Here is a 25,588-nt window from a genome sequence, read left to right on the forward strand (position 1 = left end):
TCGCCCCGGGCCACCGAACGGCCAGTGAACGCGACCCCTTCGGCCCGTGGGGCTGCGGGCGGGCGAGGGCGGCAGGGTTGCGGGGACCCGCCGCCCTAAGCCGCGGGGCTGGGGGGAGGCCACCACCCGTCGCCACCACGGCTCGCCGGGGGGCAAGCGCCGCTCGCCCCGCCCCGCCCCCGCCTCCCACCGCGCTCCCCCGCGGGGCGGGCCCGCCGGGCCGCCCGCACCCCACGGCCAGCCGCGGCCGCAGCGCGGCGAGGCGCGGAGCGGAGTGGAGCGGAGGCGCCCGCGGGAAGATGATGATGGCGCCCCCGCCGCCGTCCGCCCCCGCGGTGTCGGGTCCGCTGGCCGTGCTGGACCCCACAGGTGAGATCCGGCACCGGCCCCGTCGCAACTTTCCTGCCCCCGGGAGGCGGCGGCGGGGCCCGGGCGAGGCGGGGAGGGGGCTTCCCCCGGGGGAGGCGCAGCTGCCCCCGCCTCGCTTAACGGGGCGTAAGCGGGGGCTCTGCCCGGGCCGCGTCCCGCAGAGCGGGGACAGCGGGGGACCCCAGCCTGTGCGGGTCATTGCCGTCTGTCTTACTCTCCATCACGGAGGGGTTTAAAAATAAATACCTTTTTTGTTTTTTTTTTTTTTTTTTTTCTTTTGAGCTTTCCGCCGCGCCTAATGTATCACCGTGCCGACGGTGTGACATTAGAACGAGTAGCTCGATACGGGACGCTAATGAGAAATTAATGTAAATCCTGCTCGGCTGGATGAAAAGGGGCAGTTGCTGGGGAAGGCGGGGGTGGGGTGGGGTGGGGGGGTGTTGCAGGGTGCGGGGTTGGCGTGGGGCAGGCTGGTGGCCGCCGTGGGGTCGGGTGGCATCCGAGGCGAGTGGCAGCCGGGTTTCCATCCTCCGCTTTCTACGAATTCGTTGCTGAAGTCGTGTGCTGCTGGTGCTGACAGCGGGCGCCCTGGGAAATAAAGGTATACGCGAAAAGAAAGGACAAGCATTTCCGTTATTCCTGTGAAATTCATTGGCGTCGAGAAAATACAGAACTTATTGCTGGGAATTACTCTGCGCGTGTAGTGTTTGGAAGGATAAACAGAGACTTTGCTATGTAGCCAAGGATTGTAACAGCCAGTTAAAAAATGTATTAGATCATAATTTTTGTCTTAAATTTGGAGGAAAAATGGTATTGGTGTTGAAAAGGTAGCAGTGAAAGGTGTACTGTAACTTTAACATGTTTTCAGGTAAACAGAGGAAAAAGAAGAATCTGTATGCTAGCTTTAAGCTGGTGATTAGCTGCTCGTTAAATTATTTATTAGTGAAACAATTGTTGTCAAAGCAATGAAGTCATAGTGATACCGCATGGTATCACTGACTCTAGCTATGCTACATAGTATAGGAGGGTTTGTGGGTTTGGTTTTTTGTTTGGTTGGTGGGTTTGTTTTTTGTTTTAATAGAATTGTAAAAGAGCACAGTAATGTTTCCTATGGCCTTGAATATGTAACACACTCATGGGTTCTTCCTCATCAGATTCATAGTAAAGATAAGAGAGACGGGCCTGGTAAAGCTGCTGTCTTGTGGCTTGAAACGAATGCTGTTGCATCTGGTTTAATTAGTTCAGCACTCCAGACAAGTCAAGCATTTAATCAGAAAAGGGAAAGTAATCACCGATAGCAGGTGTGAATATCTCTTTTAAGCATCTCAGTCCATCACATTTAATTTTGGGAGGCAATGTAGGATTAATTCCATTTCACTGGCATAAACCATGTTTGAAAATACACAGTGAAAATTGTAGCTAAGAGAGAGATGGTACTGAAGTGAGCACTGCCGTAATTAAAAATCATTAATTTAGCTCCAAAGACCTTCCCTTAAATATTTTCGTGGTAGCAGCAAAGCAGCGGATACCTTTGATACTAAACTCCTCTGCCAATGGTGAATTTCTGTTTAAATTATCTTACTATATATGGTTAATACCACTCTCTGAAACGTGTCACAGTTTTTAGTAATATTCATTAAGTATTAAAAATGCACTGTTTTTTCTGCTACAAAACTTTCCTCCCTCATCTTTTCTGATACTAGGATACTAATGTATGTTGGGCTGGGGCATTATTTGAAATAAGTGTTTCCATTTGGATCACCTTAACTAGATCAGAGAGGAAGCTATGAAATTCTGTGGTGCTAGTATTCAGCAAATGTGATTGTGGTCCCAGCAAATTGCTACATCCTGCAGTGATTCCTTCCTTGCAAAAAATCTTTCCACACCTTTTAATAGACTTTGTGATATCTAGAGCTGGATTTTAACAGGAGTGGTGAAGTTAACAAAGTATAGTTGCCTTAGTCTAAATGTAGACTTTTTTTGAGTTAAATTGCAGATGATACATATGCAAATTTTACAGAATTGAGAGATGCTATTTCACTCTATTGTTTCTTTCCTTTGACCATTGAACACATTCCATACCATGGACGTGTTTCATCATAAAGTCATTTGTTATTCTTTTAAACTCACCCTTCACTTCATTCAAATCCAGACCCTACCATTCATCATTAGATCCATCACTTTGCATTCTACCACCAATCTGATCTATACCCTCCCCACGAAACCATTAATTTTCCATAGTCTTCCTACAAACTAAATTTATCCCCCAGCCATTGTGAACGGAGCATTGAAAATATAATTTTGTTTTCTGCAACTGATGAATGGACAAAAGGTTTTGCTGAGTCCAGCAGAGCTTGGTCTTTAGGAGGAACTTTTTACTCACTGGAGGATGATCTCAATTTCTCTCCTCATGGGCCTTTCTCTCTCCCAAGGAGACAGCAGTCTGGTGTCTCTCCTCCTTGTCCTGTCAGCATTTTCTTTCCTTCCATTGAGATAGTGGGGCTGAGTAGCTGAAGCAGGTACTTTGCTGACAGACGTTTAGCAAACAAAGCAGGCAGTGGTTCTGGGACTGTTCCTTTTTGCGCACAATTTCAGTCTATGCCAGGTAGGGCACAAGCCAGTGATGTGGAAGCAGCTTTACCTCTCTAATTTGTCTCCCAACTTTTACTGTAGTGCCCATTGGTGCAGTATCAAAACTCAGTTAATGCGTCACTGGACAAAACTGCTGAAGAATATTGCCAATAGAAGGTAATAACATGTTCACGCTCTCTCTTGACCCTGGTTTCAAGCTAACGCTAATAAGGATATGATGAGAAGATTTCTTGCTACACGCTTGATTTTTGGTATGCTAGAGATAAGAATTTGAAGCTATAACTAAATTGGAGGAAGGTCCAGACAAAGAGTTTATATGTTCATACCGAATCATTGTTAAAGAAGTTAAAGGGGATAAATGTCAAAATTATCCTGAGAGTCATGTCAGTATTACAAAATTGGAAAGTCAATACCCTACATTAACTGTCTCCTGCACTACAGAAACGTCGGTGTTGGAAGAAAATTCAGCCCAGAAATACTGACAGCAACATTTCCTCCGCTCTTAATTTACCGGCTCTTCTTGTATATGGTTGGCCTTCGGTCCAAGCCCTGCCACAGTGAGCGTCAGGGAAGAAGGCTGGGCCAGCCCCTCTGTCTCTGCTCTGGACAGGGCTCCCAAGGGAACAGGCTGGCAGTGGGTTTTGGCTGGTAGATACAGTAAAAGCAGATCCAAAGAACTGCGTGGCAACTGCTACAAACACCAGTAAACAAAGACTCGAAAAATCTTGGGAGCCAACATGACTGAAATAGCAGAAGGGAGCTAATAGTAGGAACCTTTTGCATCTGAAGATATGCTGCTTTACAAATATTACTTGGGCCTGACAATATGCTGGTGACTTATATACATGTAATTATACAGATTTTCATAAGGATGCCAAAGATTTTTATTGATGTGACTAAGGAAATCCAGACAGACAGAGCAGAAGCTAATTTAGACCTGATTTCTACTCATCTTATCTGAGCATGTGGCAATGTCTGAGATCAAGGGCTTGCTCCAGAAGGGGCCTGTCTGTGCTCCTGCCTGTAAGTCATCTCTCCTAAGGGTAGCTAACTACATGTAGTTATGAGAGCTTCCAAATTGGAGTTTGAAAAAGAAGTTATATGATTGGGTATTTGCCTTTGATTTGAGGTGGAGCTGGTAAAAGATCAATGAATGTGAGGACTGAAGGGTATCACATATGTAAATGCTTTCTAGGGCATGTAAATTTCAAAGTCAAGATCATAGAATCATAGAATTGTTAGGGTTGGAAGGGACCTTAAAGATCATCTAGTTCCAACCCCCCTGCCATGGGCAGGAACATCTCCCACTAGATCAGGTTGCTCAGAGCCCCGTCCAGCCTGGCCTTAAAAAATTCCAGGGATGGGGCTTCCACCACCTCTCTGGGCAACCTGTGCCAGTGTCTCACCACCCTCTACAAACAGATGTAGTTCAGTCCAAAAAATGATCCTATAAGTAATGACGTCCTTTTCTGTTTTATCTCGTTAAACCCACATCCGATTTACTCCAATTACAAATAAGAGCGTGCTTTTCCTAAGACATTTTCCAGAAAACTCAGTCTGAGCAATCAAACTCATGTGTTGTTTTTTGCAAATCATTATTGATAACCAAAACTCCGGAGGGCAGACTGGACCCTTAGGTTATCTCCATGCGATCTGGTTAACCTTTGCCAGTACAGGTGTTACTTTGAGAAAAATGTAGAGGCCTGTCTCCTCAGGCACTTCTCATAAAAGCAGACATCCAGTGGTTTCAGAAACACTTGGTTGAGGAGCGTCTGTCCCGTTGACTTTCAGGTGGTTTGTGTTCCTGTGTCCCTTTAAAGTATGTCTACATTGCAGCTGCAGTTCCATAAAAGTGGATATGAGCACGCATACCCAAGCCACCTTTAGTCTACCTGTCTTCACTATCATAAAAACATTGAATAATTCAGGTGGGAAGGTACCTCAGGAAGTTGTTAGTCCAACCTTCTGCTCAAAGTAGGGTGTACTATGAGGTCAGACGAGGTTGCGTAGGGCTTCTTCTGATTGGATCTTGAAAACCTCCAAGGATGGAGGCAGCACAACTTCTTTGGACCACCTGTTCCAGTGATTGACTGTCCTAATGTTGAATTTTTTTCTCCTTATACCCAGTCTGAAACACTTCTTGTGTTTCAGTTTATGTCCACTGTCTTTTGTCCTCCTGCTGTGCACCACCATGAAAAGCTGGAGTCTGTCCTCTTAACCAACTCGTAGGCACTGGAAGACTGCTACTAGCCCTGCCAAAAGCCATCTCATCTTTAGGCTGAGCAAGCCCTGTTCCCTCAGCGTCTTCTCATACAGCGAGCGTGGCAGCCCCCTGACCTTCTTTGGGGTCCTCTGTTGAATTCACTGCAGTTAATTGATCTATTTCCTGTAGTGGGGGCCCAAAACTGGGTGTAATATTATATGTGGTCTAAAAAGCGCTCAATAGAGGGGTATAATTACTCCTCTGATCTACTAATCACACTCCTGTTAATACAGCCCATGATGCTCTTGCCAGGGCCCACTGCTGGTCCATGTTCAGCTCATTGAACGCCAAGACCCCCAGGTGCCTTTTGGCAGAGCTGCTCCCCAGCCTGGCTGTCCCTTACCTGTATCACTGCAAGGCGTTGTTCCTTCCTTTGCTCAGGACTTTGCATCTGTCTGTTGGGTTCTGTAAGGTTTCTGCTGGCCCATTTTTCCAGCCTGCCTAGATCCCTTTGAATGGCAGCCCTCCCCTCCAGAGTATTGACTGGCTGCCCCCCCACAGTTTTCTCTCACAGAATCATAGAATGTGTTCGGTTGGAAGGGTCATCTAGTCCAACCCCCCTGCAGTAAGCAGGGACATCTTTCACTAGATCAGGTTGCTCAGAGCCTCATCAAGCCTGGCCTTGAATGTCCCCGGGGATGGGGCCTCCATCACCTCTCTGTGCAACCTGTTCCAGTATCTCACCACTCTCATCGTAAAAAACCTCTTCCAAATGTCTAATCTAAACCTACCCGTCTCTACTTTAAAACCATTGCCCCTCCTCCTATCGCTACATGCCCTTGCAAACAGCCCCTCCCTGGCTTTCTTGTAGGTCCCCTTCGGGTACTGGAAGGCCACTATTAGGTTTCCCTGGAGCCTTCTCTTCTCCAGGCCGAACAACCCCAGGTCTCTCAGCTTGTCTTCATAGGAGAGATGCTCCAGCCTTTTGATCATCTTTGTGGCCCTCCTCTGGACCCGCTCCAACAGGTCCATGTCCTTCTTGTGCTGAGGGTTCCAGACCTGGATGCAGTTCTCCAGGTGGGGTCTCACAAGAGCTTGATGAGCAGGCATGCTACCACTTTCTTGAGGTTGTTGGTGAATACATTAAATGGGACAGCTCCCAAGACAGACTCCCATGGTACTCCACTTGTTACTGGCCTCTAGGTAGAGTACCATCCATTAACCGTTCCCGCTGAACCCAACAATCCAGCTAATTTTTTAACCATCTCAACTGGGTTATGAGAATGTTGTGGGATACCATGTTAAAACCCTTGCTAGATTTAAGGTAAAAGACATCCACTGCTTCGCAAGTACAGTCATTCCATCATAGCAGGCGGCTGAGTTGGTCAGACATGATTTGGCTCTGGTAAATCTATGCTGGCTATTTCCAATTGCCTTTTCCTTATGTGCCCCAAAGTGTCTTACAACAGGATTTGCTCCATATTTTTGGTCCCAGCCTCCCAGGAACCAAAGCTCGTTTGATTGGACGAATCACCATTTTGGCCCTTTTTAAAGATAGGTGGAGCATTTGCCTTTTTCAGTTACTGGGTATTCCCTGGTCTCCATGACTTTTAAAAGACGATAGAGTGCAGCAAGGACATCAGATATTATTTAAAAGCTGGAAGATATATTGAATGGATCATTTTCGTTTATGGGAAGGACAACTTATTTGTGGAGTTACAAGTCTGAACTCTGCTTTCCCCTCTTGGCCATGTGAACTGGCTTCGTTGAAAGAATTGCCTTTAACCGCGTACACGTGATGAAGAACTGATTGATAATGAAGAACCTCTCTGTTTCCACATCCCCAGTGACCCTCCATGGACTAACAGGGAATTGCTAGAGGCAGACAGCTGGGGCGCAGGCTGGAGGGGAGATGTCTGGAGAGTCTTAGGAGTTATTTCTTGATCTTTAGCAGGAAGACTTCATACATGCGGGTGAGAGAGACTTGCCTAAGCTCAATAGATGGTATTTGTCTTCAGTAAAGTTGCTTGCATTTCATACTAAAAGACTGGACTCATTTTAGCTGGTTGTTCTACTGGAGAAATATCAGCAAACATACAGATTTTTATTGTAAATGCATTTATTTATTCATTGAAAGTGTTTGGCTTGGTTTGCAAACATCACTAATCCAGTCTGGCTTTTGAACTGCGAACATTTAACCAAGTTACCTGACTTTAAACCGGCCACATAACTCAAGTGACTCATGGCGAATGGCTTCTGCTTGCTTTTTGCCTTTCCTGCGTTTCGCCTGCTCGTGCTTCCAGTAGCACCATCAAGCCTGACCTACAGAAGGCTGCCTTCCCCTCTCACCTCCCCATCCCTGGCGAGGGCTGTGGCCTCCAGTATGCAGTGCTATGGGGCTGGGGCTCTGATGTTAGTCACCTGTGGTCGCAGGTCAGATATTGCCACCACAGGAACGAGGTTAAGTGGCTCGAAGCAGGCTGAAAGCAGTAGGTGAGCCTGCCCTTTTTCACTTTTGGGTATCTGAATCCAAACCCCAGTGAGACCAAATGTATTTCACTGAGCAGCTGCCGTTTAAAAAGCTAGCCCCATATATCCTTACCTGATCAACTATATTACAGCTTTGCTTCAGAGATACGGATTGGTTTGCTTACTCCAGTAAATATGAAGAGCAGATATGTTTTCATGATAGCATGCAGAGCTTCTGCTAATCCAGTTTAAAATAGAAATTTTTATGTTCTGTCCGGGTAGAGTCTAATTGGCACTTACGTAGGTAAGCGTTTAAGGCATGCAGGATCTGACTTAACGGATGTGAGCAACACTTAATTATAAACATTACTGAAGACAAGGCATAATTATCATTGTCACTGACTTTCAGTTCAGCTTAATAAAAACTCATCTCATGCATGTACCCAATGCCTGTGTATTAAGTTATGCTGAGCTCTAGCTAACTCTGTGGTTTTTAATTCCCTCTGTGGTCTGCTGTCTGCCAGCTGTTTTCCTTAGTGGGAGAATAACAATGGGTTAACAGCAGAAAAGATTAACAAAAGAAAACCTTCTGTTATTTTGTATTTTTGCCATGATTACAATGAAAAGCTCTCTTTCTTTTTTTTTTTTTTCTCCCCAGTCCCTACAGGACAATTTGCAAAAAGGAAGAAGACTTCGCTTTGGTTCACAGTTGCTCTGCTGGTCGTGTCTGTTTTCATACTGACCATAGGTCTGGCAGCTACCACAAGAACAGAAAATGTTACCGTGGGAGGCTACTACCCAGGCATCGTTGTGAGTAAAGAAACCTATTTTAAATTATTGGGTACCAACCAGATAAACTATTATTAGCTGGATACAGGAAGCTCTGATGGAATGAAAAAAAAAAAAGAAGAAATTCAGTCCTGTTGCATTTCACAGGAGGGAGAGGCTCCTTTGTTTTGATCTGGTTCTAATGTGTGATAAGGTCGGGGGGTAAACTCTGTTTTTCTGTAGTGCCCCAAAGGGGAGGCTGTTAGGGGGCACAAGGGGGTCCAGGCTGCCCTGCACAGCCGTGCGCTGGGCTCAGGGGCCTATGTGAGAACCTGGGCTTGACTTCCCACTGATCTCTCTTGAATGTGGGCATATAAGTGACTGGACAGTAGGCATGGGATAGATTGAAGTGACCTTTTAGAAGTTTACTACATTGATGGCAGAAAGAACCACTCTGCTCTCTTGTCCGTGTGCCAGGAATTCTGCTGGGTCCATCACAGGAAAGCCCTGTGGATGGGCATATGGAAGCTTCTCCCTGGAGACTTAACATCTTCTTGTGCAGTCTTGCTGCCACTCTTCTTGTACATGATCCCCTTCCGAAATCCTTAGTCTTGTTTTTGCCTTGGGAACAAAGCACTTGAACATGTTCCTGCACTGGGCACAAGGTTCGAATTGCATCTACTTCACCTTGGGGTGCCTCTGTGACTTCCAGGCAGGGGTGGCCCTGCCAGCCCCTTGCTGGTCCAACCCCCCGTGGCCTTTTCTGATCTCAGAAGAAGAGATCGGTCATATCCAAAAGGGTGGGAAAGCCCTGGATTCGAAAAGTTTTTTGAGGTACCTGGGCTGAGTTTTAGAAAAGAGGAGTACAGGCACCAAATAGAGAAAGGCTCATCTGCCTCGTTTGGTCTCCCCAAGCCAGCCAAGAGGAGGCAGAGGGTGCAGGGTGAAGAGAGAAACTCATGTGGTTAGAGTTAGGCGCCTGCTTAGGTATGTGGCTCCAACACGACCAAAATGTGTTGTAAGGTACCGCTATTTCTTGTTCTCTATGGAATAAAATGCCCAGAGAAGAGGGATATGCATCTTTTAATATTGTGCATACATTTTGCACTGCCATTAATAATTTGTGAGTTAGAACGGTTCTTCCTAAGCAAGTCCTCTTACATCTTAGTGTCATGCTGTGAACAGGTCTTTCAGAAAGATAATTTTGGGATAATGATCTATAAGGAGTGGTGTTTTAAAAATAGAACAAAAAGTAGTTCCAAGAATAAAACCTTAAAAGAATGATTTTTCCTTTCATTAAGCTAAAATAGATGAATACCGATAAAGGTCTCTTCTTCTGTAATTTGAATTAAAACATTTTAGAAACCATATTAGCTGCATTTGTTCTCTTGAAAGAAGTTTCATTTTTAAACAATTGTCTTTAATAAGTGTAATACGTAATAAACTCATGTTCATAAACCAGTTTATTTCAGCATTTAGTTTCTTTTAGAAATAACACAATGTCTATTCACTCATTTGAAAAATATAATCTAAAATATTTTTTTAAATCTTGGAGTCATTAGTAACTGGATAGAATAGCTAGAATTTGTCAGAACACTTTGAAAACAAAACTTCTTATTAATAGTTTTCCTCCTCAAAAGATTATCGGAGCTAAATAATTTTCATAAAACGCAGGATTCTTTTTGTGCACCTGTGATGGATTACTGAAGCAAATGAGAGAGAGTGATGGGTAATTGTCAGTGTAAACTTCATTAATACGCCAAATACCCCAAACATTTAGCAAGAGTTTTGGGTGCTGCACAAACCTTGCATGATGTCTTGCCAGAAGCCTGGGCACAGGTGTATGGCAGCACTGCTGTGTTCCTGCCTCATTGCCGGAGGTTACTGACTCCAGCAGGGCATTGGCAGATGGACCATGGGGTGGCCTCTCCTCCGCCTCCCCGCAAAATCACCCACCTCTTTCAGGATGAGCTGGATAACCCCCAAAAGGTGCTTCTCTTCCCCGCTGACAGTAGAGGGAGCTGAGAAAACCAGCATCGCACTGGTCCCAAGCTTTTAGATAGCTAAAGCTAGGGGAGTGAATTCGGAGCTCCATATTTAGCTGTTGGGATTAAAGAAAAGAAAGATTATGAGGACAGATAGTGTTAATTACAATTAAAGATAACGTCTAGTTCTCATAGAGTTCAGTAGTAAAATACTAACTTCAGAGGCGGTAGGTGAGATCTAAATCTTCATTGACCTTAGGTAAGGGATTTTGGTCTTAAAAACCATGCAGAATTAGTCCCTATCTTGCAAACACCTACCAGTGTGGGTAAGACTATTCACTTGCATAGATTTACTTGCAATACTTCTAGCATTTGCAGAGCAGGGCATTAGGGCTAGATCCGTAATATAATTTGGGTTTCTGCTTAGTTCACATTGGCTTCCAGAAGAGATTAATTTCTCTGCGTATGTGGTCACTTGTCATTTATTGGAAAAAGCTATTTTCTAAAGACACCTTTACAGTGGTAGGTATTATCTGCATTTATGCATCCAAAGTGATTTAATATAAATTTTTTCTGTGTGTAGATGAGTTGGTACAATGTTCCAATTTGGAAAATGTCTGCATTTAGCAGATTACTGCTTGATCATCATTTTTGGTTTAGGGCTGTCTTTATGGAACAGGCTGCAAAGCCAGAGTTGGAGCTTCTTCGGCCTCAATTCCTCATAAATATTTTTTATATTTAAATATTTAATGTCACTTCTCTGTGACTACTGCTTGTGCTATTTTTATTTGCTATGTTTATAATCTTTCAACCAGGAGTCTTACAATTGTCCCAGTCACCATACTGACCTGGACTTCCAGGGTTCCCAACCCGAATAGCCTATTGTCTAAACAGACAAAAAAAGCAGTGCCTATGGCCCTAAACCAACCTCGGCAACGCCGTGGCTTACATCGTCATCTCTGTCTATGGTCCGTCTCCTTCTGATTTAATTGCAGTTGTTCTCTATTTGCTCATTTTTTCTTCACATGGATAATATTACTCTGCTGTGTCCCCCGTGTCAGCCGTAAATGGGGCTTTATGGATTGTTCCCGTTGGGATGAAAAATGGGGCTTGGAACCAGGTATCATTTTGATGTAGTTATCTTAATGTACCAAGTTGCTGTCCCCTGAACAGAGTGTCCTTGCTCACGGTTCCAAGACTCTCTCCTATTCAGCTGTCAGCATGAATGCACTTGCGCACTCTTTCTAAAAGTCTCTGGTTTTAGTCCTTGTGCTTCCCTTTCACATAAATCTTCTCAAAGCACTCTGTAGCAAATCTCCTTTCCCTGCATTTGCTTTCTTGAGAGGGAGTGACGGATTCCTGTGTGATACTGAGCGAGTAAAAGTGCTTGCAGGAGATTTGCTTTCTGCTGTGAGCGGTTGTGCGTAACAGCAAGGAGTTCACGGGCATCGCTCAAGCCCTTGGCTGGGACATGTAGTCCTTAAAAACTTAACTTGTGCTTGGAGGAGAGGCTCTGAACCAGATTCGGAGACCTCGTTCCAGCCAGGGGCTTAGATTCCGTAGCAGAAATGGGGTGGGAGCCAAGGGGATGACTGGGGGTTTATCTGGGCGTAGCGGAGCGGTGTCAGCCCTAGTGAAGAGGGGAGCAAGGATCGTGGAAGTGATGGGGGATGGAGACTGAGGTGACTGCAAGGCAGCAGCGTGTGGCCCCGCAAGGCAAGGAGGGAAAGAGCCTGTTGACACGAGCGCTCCTGCTGTGGCTGCTTCTGACTCTGTGGCCAGCTACGTCTCAGGTGTGTGGCACCAAGGAGACCCCTCCAAGTCCACATGAGCCCAGTGGGAGTCCTGACTCCAAGAAGGTCTGGTGAAAGGCTGCTTTACCTTGTCTTAGCCACAAATCCAAGGAGTTTCTACCCCTCCAAACCTTCATGGGCCCATCATGAGGAGGGGACTTTTCCTGCCAGCCTGGTGTTGAAGCAGCACTGGTGGGAACAGTACGGCCAGCTTACTCCAGCATCCCTTCCTCCTCTCTCTCCTGTGGCTGTTGGTGCTGCACCTGTCCCATGTTGAAACTAACTGTATTGGTCCTTTTGGCATTTTAGCAAGGACTTTTTCTGGGATATGTGATAGTGTTTAGTCATTAAAGTAAAACAAATGCAACCTGAAGGGTTTGAACTTGGGAAGCTTGCGTGGCAGCAACACATCCATTTTTTGAGAAAAACTATTTGTCTGCAATTGCCTAAAGCTTTACGATTTTCCTAAAGAATGATGTATGGGCTAAATGTAAGCGTTCTTTTATCCTACTTCACTTAATTTTTGCTTTACAGTGTTCAAAACTATACGTGACTATGGTAACAACGGCCAGGTTATTGAAGCGTATGTCTATATAGGCTTCCATTTACTACATGAAAAGTTTTGCTTTGAAATATCAAAGAGCTGCAGTACTGGTCATTCCCCATTACAGTATAAGATTTATGTCCAGCAATAACTTCCACCCCTTCCACTGACACCCCCTCCCAATTAGCCCATCTCTATGATACATCAGCTCAGATATCACTGTAATGCTTTGGTATGTTGACCAAATAAGCTGACTTACTGTGTTTCTTTTGTTCTTTGCCTTAGCTTGGCTTTGGATCTTTCCTAGGGATTGTTGGCATCCACCTGGTAGAGAACAGAAGACAAATGGTAAGCAACAGCTCTTTTAGTTTTCATTTTTTCATATCAGAATGTCTTAAAAACATGAAAAACAGGGATTTCCAGTTGACTTAAAATTTCTGCATCTGCCTCAAAATGTTAGTCATTTGTTTCACCGTTTCTGAGAAGTTTCAGAGAAGCACGAATTGGCCAGTGAGAGTGTCTGTACAGGGCAAGGGAAGATTTCACTTCTAAGAGAAGCAGCCTGCTTTTTTTTACTGAATTAACTTTTCTGCTCGTTTAGTGAGTTGAATCGACCCAGGGCAGGGTCAGATGAGTGCCAGAGCGTGGCCAGGACCATGTAGCTGGGAAAGGGACGGGGAGAGAAACAAAATGCATGAGTTGTGCCAGTTTGGGCAGCAACAAGCCTCATGGTCAGCTCAACCGTGGCAGGTGATCTCATCCTGCACAAGAAGTTTAAGTCAGGAACACTTTCCTGAAACTATATGTTTTTAAAAGACCAAAAAACCCCAGAGCTCTTGCTGTCCAGATTCCCTGGCTAGGTCAGACAGGATCTGATGACACTGTGTAGTTTGTTTTTAGATTAGATTGGCTTTACAAATCCCTTGCTTTTATTTATGTGAGGAAGTCACAGAAAGTCCTTGGGGCATCTGGGTAAAGGAAAATGTGTAGGACTGGATTTGTGAAAAGTCTTACACTTCCTCGCTCTTGGCAAAAAATAGCAGCGTCTTGGTTGGATAACAGCATGTCCAATGTGCACTTTACAGGAGACTGATTATAGCCAAGCATCATGAAATATGATTAATTTCATAGCTCAGAGCCTTCACTGGTAGAAATCAAGAGTGGTGGTAAGCTCAGAGGAGGAAATGATGGATTTACCTTGCTTTTTAAGTAAGGTAAGGTTAAGTTTAAGTAAGTTACTTTTTAACAAGTAACTACTTTACTTCCAAGTGGTCTGCTGTGATTCCCTGTTTTCTTCTGTGTAAACGCAGTCTTGTTGTCACTATTTGTAGGGAATCTTCTGTCACGGTATCACTTTTTTGCATTGCCTTTAAGTTTCAGTGATGTAAGTATTCCTCTGCTTATAACTTTTGTTTCTAGATGGGTTTCGCAAAGGAATGAGACTTATAAAGCCATGATGTTTGTTTGGCTTTTTCCGTTCCCCATTCCATTTTTTTCAACACATTGACCAATCTCAGGCAAATTCAGCAGGAAGGTAGAGACTTCAAAGGTGTAAAGTTCCCTCAAGTTTGATGAAAATGCGCAGGTGGGCAGAGGAGAGAATTAATAATCAGTTCCCCCATGGTGGCAAAGGCTGCAATATCAGCTCACCTCTTATTAAACACTGGAGAATCCAAATGGGACGTGACCTGTGAGAGGCAAATCTGCAGCAGGCCAGGCCTCGTTAATTTTGCTACTGACAAAACAGCTTATTTGGTTTTAAGAACTATTGACCCTGATTTCTACATCAGAGACCAGGATCAATAGCAGGTTCCAAGTTGCAGACTCAGTGGTGGGCAGATGAAAATAGCTTTGTCTTCCGCAGCATTCTTGCTACTTTATTATCAGGCATAGCATTTTAGTTTGGTTTTTTTTTTTATCTTTAAGTTTTCCTTTAATCTTCCTCTTAGTTTTCTATGGCTTCTGTCCTTAGCAGAAAGTAAAACATCTGAAAAAGACGTAAGATGGGTAAGCAGCCGTTAAACCATGTAATACTCAACGTGTTGTGTCATTTGTACAAGGGCTGTGGAGAAATAGGTGTCCAGTATGTTTGGTATTAGTGCCTGTTTGCATTTCCCAGCATGAAACAAGGAAAAGTGCTTTCTGCTAGTAATGCATAGTGATGATCTGGCTGTTGAAAGATCGCATTTCTGGGGAACCGACCAATAAAATAACTAGAAAGTTTAATTATGCTTTTGCCTTGAGTACCATCCAAGTTGGGCTAAGCCTTTTAACACTGTCTTTGCTAAGGCTGAGCTGCTTGTTTTCAAACATTACGGAAATGAGATTTAAAGGGTTTATGTCATACTACAACTGAGGGCAGTAATTATTCCCTGGGGTGTAACTCAGTATATTCGATTGAAAGGGCTTAGAGCAGCTTTAACAAATTTGAAGTCATCAATAAGATTGTAAAGTCTTATACAAGCACAGATGTGTAACAGAAATGTCGTATTCCTGTAACTAGAAATTCTATGCATTGCAGCAGGACAAAAGGGGCTGGGAAGGAAAAGAAATTGTTTACTCATTTGTTGTGATTAATGGGATGAAATCTTCTTGGTGGCCGATCACCAGTGGTGTCCCTCAGGGCTCAATTTTGGGGCCAGTTTTGTTTAATATCTTTATCAATGATCTGGATGAGGGGATTGAGTGCACCCTCAGTAAGTTTGCAGAGGACACCAAACTAGGTGGGAGTGTTGATCTGCTTGAGGGTAGGAAGGCTCTACAGAGGAACCTGGACAGGCTGGATCGATGGGCCAAGGCCAACTGTATGAGGTTTAATAAGGCCAAGTGCCGGGTCCTGCGTTTCGGTCACAACAACCCCAGGGAACGCTACAGGCTTGGGGAAGAGTGGCTGGAAAGCTGCCCAGCAGAAAAGGACCTGGGGGTGCTGGTGGACGGCCAGCTTAACAGGAGCCAGCAGTGTGCCCAGGTGGCCAAGAAGGCCAACAGCATTCTGGCTTGTATCAGGAATAGCGTGGCCAGCAGGAGCAGGGAAGTGACGGTGCCTCTGTACTCGGCACTGGTGAGGCCTCACCTCGAGTGCTGTGTTCAGTTCTGGGCCCCTCTGTACAAGAGGGACATTGAAGTGCTGGAGCGTGTCCAGAGGAGAGCTACCAGGCTGGTGAGGGGTCTGGAGACCAGGTCATATGAGGAGAGGCTGAGGGAGCTGGGCATGTTTAGCTTGGAGAAGAGGAGGCTGAGGGGAGACCTCATTGCCCTCTACAACTACCTGAAAGGAGGTTGGAGAGAGGTGGGTGTTGGCCACTTCTCCCAGGTGAATAATGACAGGACCACAGGAAATGGTCTGAAGCTGCGGCAGGGGAGGTTTAGGTTAGATATTAGGAAGAATTACTTTACTGAAAGAGTGGTCAGGCACTGGAACAGCCTGCCCAGGGAGGTGGTTGAGTCACCATCCCTAGAGGTGTTTAAGAAACGTCTAGATGTGGCACTTCAGGGCATGCTCTAGTGGCAGAGATTGTAGGGAGGTTTTTTGTGTGTGTATGGTTGGACTCGATGATCTCAAAGGTCCTTTCCAACCATGAAGATTCTATAATCCTATGATTCTGTTTTAACTGGACTTCCTTTGAACAATTACTGCAGTATAATTTAAGTTTAACCCAGTGTAGCTCTGACAATTGACTGGCCCTTGTAATGACTTGATTTTTGGTTGTTTTTTTTTAATTGAAAATTAACGTAGATTCAATTACACTAGAAAAAAACCCAACAACCTATTTTAAATTGACCTTTTCTCCATAAATCTATTTCTCTTTTTGTCTTGAAGTTCTGTTTCCTTGTGACCTGTCCTCTGTAAGTCCAGATTTAGTCGTGGCTGATGAAATGCTAAGTGCAATATGAAATCTGTAATGGTTAGCAGACCTAGTCCAGCTAATATCCAGCACTCGATAAATGTGAGCGCGGGGTTTGAGAAAGAATGAAAGCACAGTTAGGCAGAATGGACAATGGTTTGGTCTTAAAACACAACATTAATAATGTTGCACCTCTTTGACCTCGTTCTTGGCATCCCAGGGCCCACAGCGGGAGCTCAATGTGCTGACCAAGGTATAACCCTTAATTCAAAGGAACTGCCGCTTGCAGAAGCAGGCTCTGCCTCATTGACTAGCATGATTTCCCTTCACCTCTTAGCATTCCTGCTTGGCTCTGCTATGCAGAACTTGGCACCAGCAGAACAAAGTTTCCCTTTGACTAAAGGTTTCCACTGATTTGGGATATTTCTCACTGGCAAACAGCAGAAAATGAAGAATAATGTTTTGCCTCTCTTGCCCCCTGCACAGCAGGTCACGGGTCGAAGAACAGAGCGTAGTTGTACGTTGTTTTGTTCCAAAGGCACACTTAGTCCGGCCGGATGGGTGGAAAATACAATACTGCTCAAATCAAATGGATTTGATTGTAAGACATGAAGTGTCCTTGCTTGTTTGCTTGCTTGCTGTCTCCTCACGTTACAGTACAGAGTATTTCCAATTAGGAAACGAGATGCTGAAATTGCATACAGAGGTGGGGAAGGCTGGATGCGCAGCAGCAGAGCTGAGAGCGGTAAGTAGAGCTGAGGGAGTGCTGTAAAAGGTTTCTCCTGAGATAAATGTGGAGGTGGCATGAGCCGGCACCCAGAAACGAAGCACTCCCTAAATGTGCAATGTCGATTAGACACCATGCATGTTGTTTTAGCTAACCCGATGGATAAACCAAGCACTGGCTCACAGTTTCCACTCGCACGTCTTTCCAATGCCAGTCTCATCAAGCCGTGCTGTTCACAAGGCTGAAAACGAGCATGCTGAAACTGTGGCGCCTGCAAGACTGATTGGGAGATGCAAAGGCACCGTAACAACTGCCAGGGTTTTCAACATTCGCAATATCGCAGTGCTGCCTGCGAGAGCCCTCGGTAGGGTTGTGGGAGTCACCCCGTCAACAGCGCAGATACAGCAGAGAGCAGCTACGGCAGGAGGGGAGTGGGAGAAGTTACAGGAGCGTAAAGGACACAGAGAGGATGGGGAGGGGTCAGAGAAGCAGAAGTGACCATCAGGAGGTGTGAGTTAGTGCAAACCTCAGTACTCCTTGCGATGAAGACAGTTGTCTGCGGCAGGTCTGAGACCTGATTTCATCTGTTGCTGAGTCCGGCTTTTGTTTTTTCTTCGTGCTAGCACACAGTTAATTTTCTTGCTGACATGTCTAGGACATACTCAGATATAAATCTAATGCTCAGCTGGCTAAACTTGGTCCTTGACTTGTTCAGAGAGATGGTTGTAGTGATTTTAGCCGAGGAGACATTGCTTCTGACAAAAGCAGAATTTGAAAACATGAGGGAGGTTAAAACACGGAGCTCTGCACACAAACAGAAACGGCAAAGATATTTCTTCAGGCTTCTCGAGGGATGCTAAGTTTAGGTGCCTTAATATGCTTGCTTCCCAATCTCTGTCAACAATAATTAGATTTCAAATTAAGTGCTGAAAAGCAACTACAGCAAAAGCTGGAGAAACAAAGCAATAATTTTCTCTTCTGTTTTTAGTTGATAGACTTCCCTAACAGTGCATGCATTCCTACCCTGTGTTGAGATGTATCTGAGGTAGTATTTCAATATTATCTCTGATTATTTTCTCACCACTAGAATTTGCATTTGTTTCAGAAGACAAGCTTTCTAAAGGAGTTACATGTGTGAGAGTTTTCAGAAATATAAGAGCCACACCTCTTCCACTTTTCAAAGCCATTGTATCTTGTAAATTGGTTATGTCCATCAGAAGATGCCCACTGGGCATTTTGTGAAAAGGTGGTGGTTATTAATATGTACACCAGAAAAAGATACTGATATGGATACCTACCCTGTTCAAACATATTGTGCTTCATCTAATTTTTCATGCCAATCGAACATGCTGGAAGAAACTGGCTTCAGTGTAGATTTTGATCAAAGATGCTAATGGCTGATAGATTCCATAACACACATTCATCTAATTAAAGTATCTTATTTATGTAAAGAGAAAACCCATTACAACTCTGCAGATCTCCTGTGACTAACTATGATTTTTCTTCACAAATAAATGGAAGAGGTCTTCATTGTAGTGCAGGGGAAATGCAGATACTGTAAAGGCAATTGTCATTACCGGCGTATTTTTTTCTCCCTTGAACTCAAGCTTCAAAGAAAGTCAACAGCACTTCTTTTTTTTCAGTGATTATATTTTGTGTGCTCATATTTCATGTAGTTCAGGGAAAGACAATTAGTGCTGATGTAAAAATGATACTAATGGAACAAATTAGCAATCATCCTTGTTTAGCGCTTTTAAGATGATTAAAACTGAAAAGAGCTACTATAATCTTTTCAGTAATAAATGTGAGCTAGATTTCATGGTGTGATCTAACAGCACATTTCAGAAACAGACAAGGAGATTTATATAAAGATAATCAGTATAGGTTGACACTGACACTTGTATGAGCTCGAGCATGGCTCTTCTTTAGGTATCTGCATTCCTTTCAAAATATAATAGTGTCTTATTAGCTGATAAGGTCAAGCAGCTTATTCTTTGAGAGCATCTTCCTGCTCTCTTACGCCTAGCTCTTAGACCTCTGTAATGAGGTGCCCTTTGGAGGCATCTTGTTCTCTCCTTAGGTTCTGGAAGGAGCCTTGATTTAGACTAGACTCTGGAGTTTTACGTAGCTAGAATGTATTAAGAAGAATCCCATGTAAACTGACAATTATATTTCTCTTCTATGATGTTGAGGAGATTACGAAAATGTACTGTAACTCTGCCCAGTTTTGAGTTTAGAGCAGAGCAGCCTATATACAGACTGTCCGGTCTCCTTTTATGCTATAAACACATGGTGCCATCTCAGATGTTACCCACCTTATTTGGCAGGAATCAGCTTTGTGACCCCTTTTAAATCCTTTTTGGGGAAGGATTTTGAATGTGGTCTCTCCATGGTAGATCAGTGACATCCACGTTACTCCTTGTAATGCAGGAGAATATTCAGCAAAGTCAGGTAGGGTAGAAGCAAGACAAACAACTGGAGATGTTTGGAAGGCTGTTATTTCAGCTGAAGAGGACGAGGACAGGTGTATGTCTGTGGGTATGAAAGGACCATCCAAAGTGAAAGCAAGTGAAATTAAGGTAAGAATTTTTATGGGCAATAAAAATGTAAATAGTTGAAAAGTTGTTCATAATTTATTTTAGTTAGTATAATATTATGAGAGACATTTTGCTGTTATTAATACGATGTATTCCATGAATGAAGGACCAAGGTAAACATTTGGGATTCTTTTAATGCCATTCTTTGACCTTTTGCATTTACAGTGAGGATTTCCAGTTAAATATAAATATCCACTGACACAGAGAGGTCTTCCTTTCTCCCCTCCTTTCCTCCTTCTCCTCTTCCTTCCCTGAGTCAAAAATAGTTTCCGTTGGATAAGCGAGTTAAAAAGTCATAGCCAAGTGAGCACCAGGCATAGCAAAAGTAAATGGTGGGGCTGCATTGCTGAGAGTAGAGAGGAGTCTGTGGGAGGAGGGAACAGGACTTGCCCCTTTTGCTGGGAATAAAGTGTTATATCAACTCACTATGCCGTGAAACCATCATCTAAGCGCTGTCAGTGAGTTAAATGCCTGAAGTTCAATAGTATAAATTTCCCCACAGTGTCTTGAGAACTTTGACGTTCAGGGACTCAAAGACAAAAATAGATGCTCTCACTGCATGCATTACCAAAGGAAGCGTGGGGGGTTTTTCAGCTCTTCTCTGCCTAGTTCTGTATGGATGCGTGTTTCACGTCACGAATCTACAGGTCTACGCTTTCAGATTTACCAGTGCAGATTCATCAGCTAGTCATACAAATATTTATGTATATATGAATATTATAATACATAAATGTACTACGATATTCTAACCATATAAAGTGTAATAAATCTTCACATGTATATATGTATTTGCAGCTAACATGCTGGCAAATACCTGGCATAATGACAAAAAAGTCTATGCCACTATGTCACTGACACTATGTCTTTATTGTGCAAAGTGCTTTCTGCACTTTTTATGGATGTGTCTGCCAGGATGGTTTAGCTGGTAAAGCTGTAATGGGAAGTACTGTAGTAATCTTTCTGTTCCACCATCAGGGCTGTGTCTCTCTGACATACCTAGAGAGATGCCACCAAGTACGTCCAGCTGCAGCCCGGCACAGTAGTTCTTTCCCTCTCATACAACCCTGCGCTGGTCTGTTGCTTGTACCAGCCCCAGGTCTTACCCACCCCATGCTCCCCAGCTTGTGACCCAATACCGCATTAGCTCAGTCTCAGATAAGAAACTATCATGTTTTCACCGTTTTCATTGGTAGAAAGCAATGGGAAACTTACTACAAAGGGAAAATTTTAGGAAAGAGAGACTTTGGCTTCTGTTTGGAGAGCTCTCTTGGCAACCAGAATGGCTTCACTTTGCTTCTGGAAGCTTAAATTCTATAGAAACAGAAGGGAGATACATAAATACATACATATACATGTATATATATATATATATATATGAAAATATGCATGCACTGGCACAGCTTATTTTCGACACTCCAGTCTTTAAAGGCTGGCACAGTTCTTTTGAGTCACAGACTCGAGACTCGAGCCAACAATTTGATTTAAGTCCTCCATCTTATTAAGTGTAAGTCTTTTGGGATGTGGTTCCTTTAAACAGCGCACAAAATTAAGTGCATAATAGGACACTTTTTAACTGCCTGTTTGTTTTCTTGTGCTGTTTATGTAATGAAAACATTACTGTCACATAGCTGAAAACAAAAGTAAACGTTATGGCCCATAAAACCTGTTTGTGGAACGATAAAGAAATTGATTACACTCCCTAGCAAGCAGGAGCAGGGGATCAAAAGTCATGGTAAGGAATCTGGGATAAGTGCTCCTGTGTGCTTGGGGAAGAAGGTGAGGTGGGGTGTGTCCTATGAAAAGGACAGGTGGTTTCTGATCCTCTTGTTGAAGAACGAGATCAAATTAGACAGATGAGTCTTCCAGATACAGTCTGCCAGGCTCTGCAGGTAGAACCGCACTACATGAAAGCTCGTGATTTAGTTGTAATGCGTTTCTGATAAAGAGTGTGTATGTCTTGAGAAACCAATGGAGTCCCTGTAACGTGAAAGAGGATTTGTAAAGACACTAACAGACTTTGGTGTAAAAAAAGTTCCTGCTGCTGAAAGTGTCAGCTAAGTAGTCTTGATCTATGTCAATTCCACCATTTTTTACCAGGCAGCATAAACTTCTATGACACGTGGCATGCTATTTATCCCTGGCTTATTGTTCTCATACGGCTCTGAACAGCTACCTCCGTTTAAGTGATGAAATGAGCTTGTTCCATTTTAATCAATAAAAGAGCTTCCATGAAAGGAAGTATGTGATGGATTCCTATAATGTCAGCATTGCCGATCAGTGAATCTAAATTTATATTTTACTTTTGTCCCTTTTCCTTTTAATGCTGCATCTGGTTTTTGCTTCTTGGCTGTATTTGATATCCTTAAATCTCTAATGGTTTTTAGCCATTCTTAGATAAGTGCTTTTGTTGATGTTTGCAAGGGGTAATTCTTATCAGTTTGAAGTGCCTACTGGGCTAAGGCTTGCTTTGTATGGTTCCAAAACCATTAGCATTTCTCCAGCTGTGAAATACAGCTGATTTTTTTTTTTTTTCCTATATAAGATCACTCTGTCTGTCAAATCCCAGGCATCCTTCCCTCCTTCCACGTTACTCCCTTCCCTCCCTTGCAAGTCCCAGGCAAATGACAGAAGGAAGATTCTGAAGTGGAGAAAAGAAAGCACAAATCAGAGCAGCCAACATCAAGGGAATTTTGGCAGCGCGGATACTTCCTCATCTAGGCTCCCCCTATAGCCAGTGGAAAAAAAGACAGATACCATCGAAAAGTAATTAATCCCATTCTGCAGTAGGAGTAGGAGGTATCTGGAATTGTCTGTCTCTCTGTTGACTACAGAGGAGCACAGGTAACCACCTGAGACAAATACATAAATATTTTAGGTAGCTAGAGTTATGTATGACGAAACCAACCCCTTAGGAGAATTTTCTCAGCAGCTTCACCACACACAAACCATCACTGTCGGTACCACCCGGCAGCCTGGATAAGAACTACCACTTCACTGTCGATGGCACACCGCAACATTCCAGTTTCATAAATACATACTGAGGCTTCACACCCAGTAACTCTACCGAGCAGAGCCTAGCTGATTCCTGAATACAGGCCCATCTGCTTTGTGAAGGCGTGCTGTTACTGGTTTTGGTATCCCCCAGTCTATGCTTATATGTGCACAAATGAATCCAGTTATGAGGATATAATACCAAACGCTCCAATAATTTTGGTCTCTAAAGTCATTTGGAATCAGTTGGTGTGATTTGACATAGAATATAGCAATACACCTCGATGAAATAAACAGCTAAAAACCATACAGATGTAAAAAGATGAAAATTAATGAAAAAGTACCTTGCCAAAAGACAGCTCTTGAAACAAAATAATAATTTGGGGGTGCCAACTCTGATTCTGAAAGTGACTTTGGAATAGGGAGACAAGGACTCACAAAGCGAGGAGAAGGTGGCCAGAGGGCAGTGTTGCCTGTAAAAGCACACGACATCTGAACTGCCCTGGGGAGCCTCAGTACTCCCCTACCTACCAGGGAGAAGGTGAAACAGGGGGAAGAGGTTTGATTCTGTAGTCAGCAACCTATTTAATGGGCTGAAAGAAAAGTAGAGCAGCTGTTTAAACAAATCTCTTTAAAAGCAGCTGAACCGTGGGTGGAGCAGAGCATATGTATTGCACCTGCTTGAACTAGAGAGGGTCAGCCATTGGGGTGGTTGTATCGGCTCAGGCTAGGGAGAAAATACATCAGTGCTGTTTGAACAAGCTGAGTGAAGCTGAGACGCGCTGCTGCTAGAAGGAAATCAGTAACTGTGGAAGGGTCACTGTGATATGAACAGGGGTCCTCAGATGCTGTGAGGGCTTAAGAGAGTACCGATAAGAAAACTAACCCTGCCCCAGGACATAAAAAAAAAAGACACTCCTTTAGGTTGCCTTCTGTTTCTTGTCTTGGAACATGTGAACCGAGTACAGTTAAGTCTTTCTTCCAACTTTGTTGTAGTAACATCTGCTGAACTCCAGTAGTTGGAACGCCAAGACCCTCCCAAACTCCCAGGGGGCCCAACAGGGCATCCTCAGTGGTGGCAGTTTTAACTGAGTCAATACAGGTATTTACTCATCAGTGAATGAATTATATTGAATTTAATATGTGTTCATTTACACATATATCAAATTCGTTCTCTGATTGCAATGTAGCAGTGACTCCAGTTTTGAAGTCTAAGTGCACAGAAACTGCTTGATATAAGTTATTTCATTTAGTAGGTTGGTCATTATAGTAAAGATTTCCTCATAAAACAATTTGAAATAATTTCCTGCCTGTTTTAGGTTTGGTTTTGTAGCTAATATTAGATTATGAGAGAAGAAAGAATATATTAATCAGGTAGCCCTTCTCAATAACTTAGTTTCATGTTTCATAATGGCTATTGATGTAATTCCCACCATTCTTTCATTGCTTGAAGATAAAAATACAGGAAAATTAATCTTTATTTCACATAGCATCTTTCACAGAAACTGTATCTTCAAATGCTTTAGCAGGTTTAAAGAAAAGACAAGATACATTACAGAAAGAGTAGTGCAAAGTAGATTGGTATAAAAGAAGGATTAACTCTCAAGAGAACATTTCTAGAGGGTGAAATCAACGGAGAGACCTCGACTAGGGAACTGTTTGAGTTGACATACAAGGGTTTTATCTGGACAGTACAATGTTAAGGCAAAATGTTTCCATGCCATTTTTCTAGATGACTGGAGTTGCAAAAGAGTTAAGGTGCTGTACTCAACGCCCATGAGAATGGGACAGTCCCTGCTTGCTGGCAGGGAAGGGGGAAGGAGAATGGGAGAGATGCTCTATGCGTGGGTATCTCGGGAAGCCTTGGGAGGAGCTTAACAACAAGGGTACTGAGGAGCAGTTTTGAAGCGTGGGCTTTCATGTCCTGAAGAGAAATGGTAAGCAAAGATGTCTGCTTGGGAGTGGCTGATGCATATAGGATGACATCGTAATGTCCCTGCTGGACAAGGCAGTAGGCCATAAAGGGGCGTTTCACAATTTTGAAATAACAACAAGAATGCTGATGGATGCAGAAGTAATAATGGATGGACGGTTCTGGAACAGGATGCTGGATTGTGAAAACTATTAAGAAAGTTAAAAGTGATGGAGGAAGATGTTGAGATGTGTCTTCCTGTGCTTCCCCTCAAGAAAACGTCTCTGCTTACTGCAGGGGGGTTGGACTAGATGATCTTTAAAGTTCCCTTCCAACCCAACACATTCTATGAAAGTATTTGTTTTCAAAAGATGTAGCAAAATGAGACTGAATCAAAGCCAGTTAAACATTTAGTTAGTCAAAGCTTGCAGGGAAATTTGCTGGGAAGAAATCATTGAGCATGTACAGAGATACCCATGGCAGAGTATCTGCAGCAGAGAATCCAGCGCTAATACTAGAAAAAGAGAGAAAAGGAGAGAGCATCAATACAGCCCATTGACTCAGGTATTTGTAAATGTGTACAGACAAATATGTGATATTATGCATTTAGGGACAACACTATATGGACACCTGTTAATTGGCAGAGCTCCCTCAAGACTTAGGTACTGAGAGGAACATGCAGCCTGCTGGTCCCTGTCTCATGTGTCCCACCACACAGCGTGGCACTGCTGCCTCTCCCCTGACCAAGACAGCCTGGGTGCTGGATATTGTGTGGTGGTGGGTTCCTCACCTG

General features: G+C 43.6%; 1 protein-coding gene across 2 annotated transcripts in view; it reads left to right on the forward strand.

Annotated features, from left to right (window-relative positions):
- Window positions 1-216: 216 nt before the first annotated feature.
- The window catches only part of TMEM255B (transmembrane protein 255B), a 79,169-nt gene continuing 53,797 nt past the window's right edge, over window positions 217-25,588 (forward strand). For both annotated transcript variants that reach the window (XM_063347397.1, XM_063347488.1), the window contains exons 1-3: window positions 217-369; window positions 8,292-8,443; window positions 13,009-13,071. In XM_063347397.1, the coding sequence (XP_063203467.1) occupies window positions 300-369; window positions 8,292-8,443; window positions 13,009-13,071 (285 nt within the window). In that variant the 5' untranslated portion in view covers window positions 217-299. The remainder of the gene's footprint in view (window positions 370-8,291; window positions 8,444-13,008; window positions 13,072-25,588) is intronic.

This window comes from Chroicocephalus ridibundus, chromosome 1, assembly GCF_963924245.1.
Source record: "Chroicocephalus ridibundus chromosome 1, bChrRid1.1, whole genome shotgun sequence".
Lineage (NCBI taxonomy): Eukaryota > Metazoa > Chordata > Aves > Charadriiformes > Laridae > Chroicocephalus > Chroicocephalus ridibundus.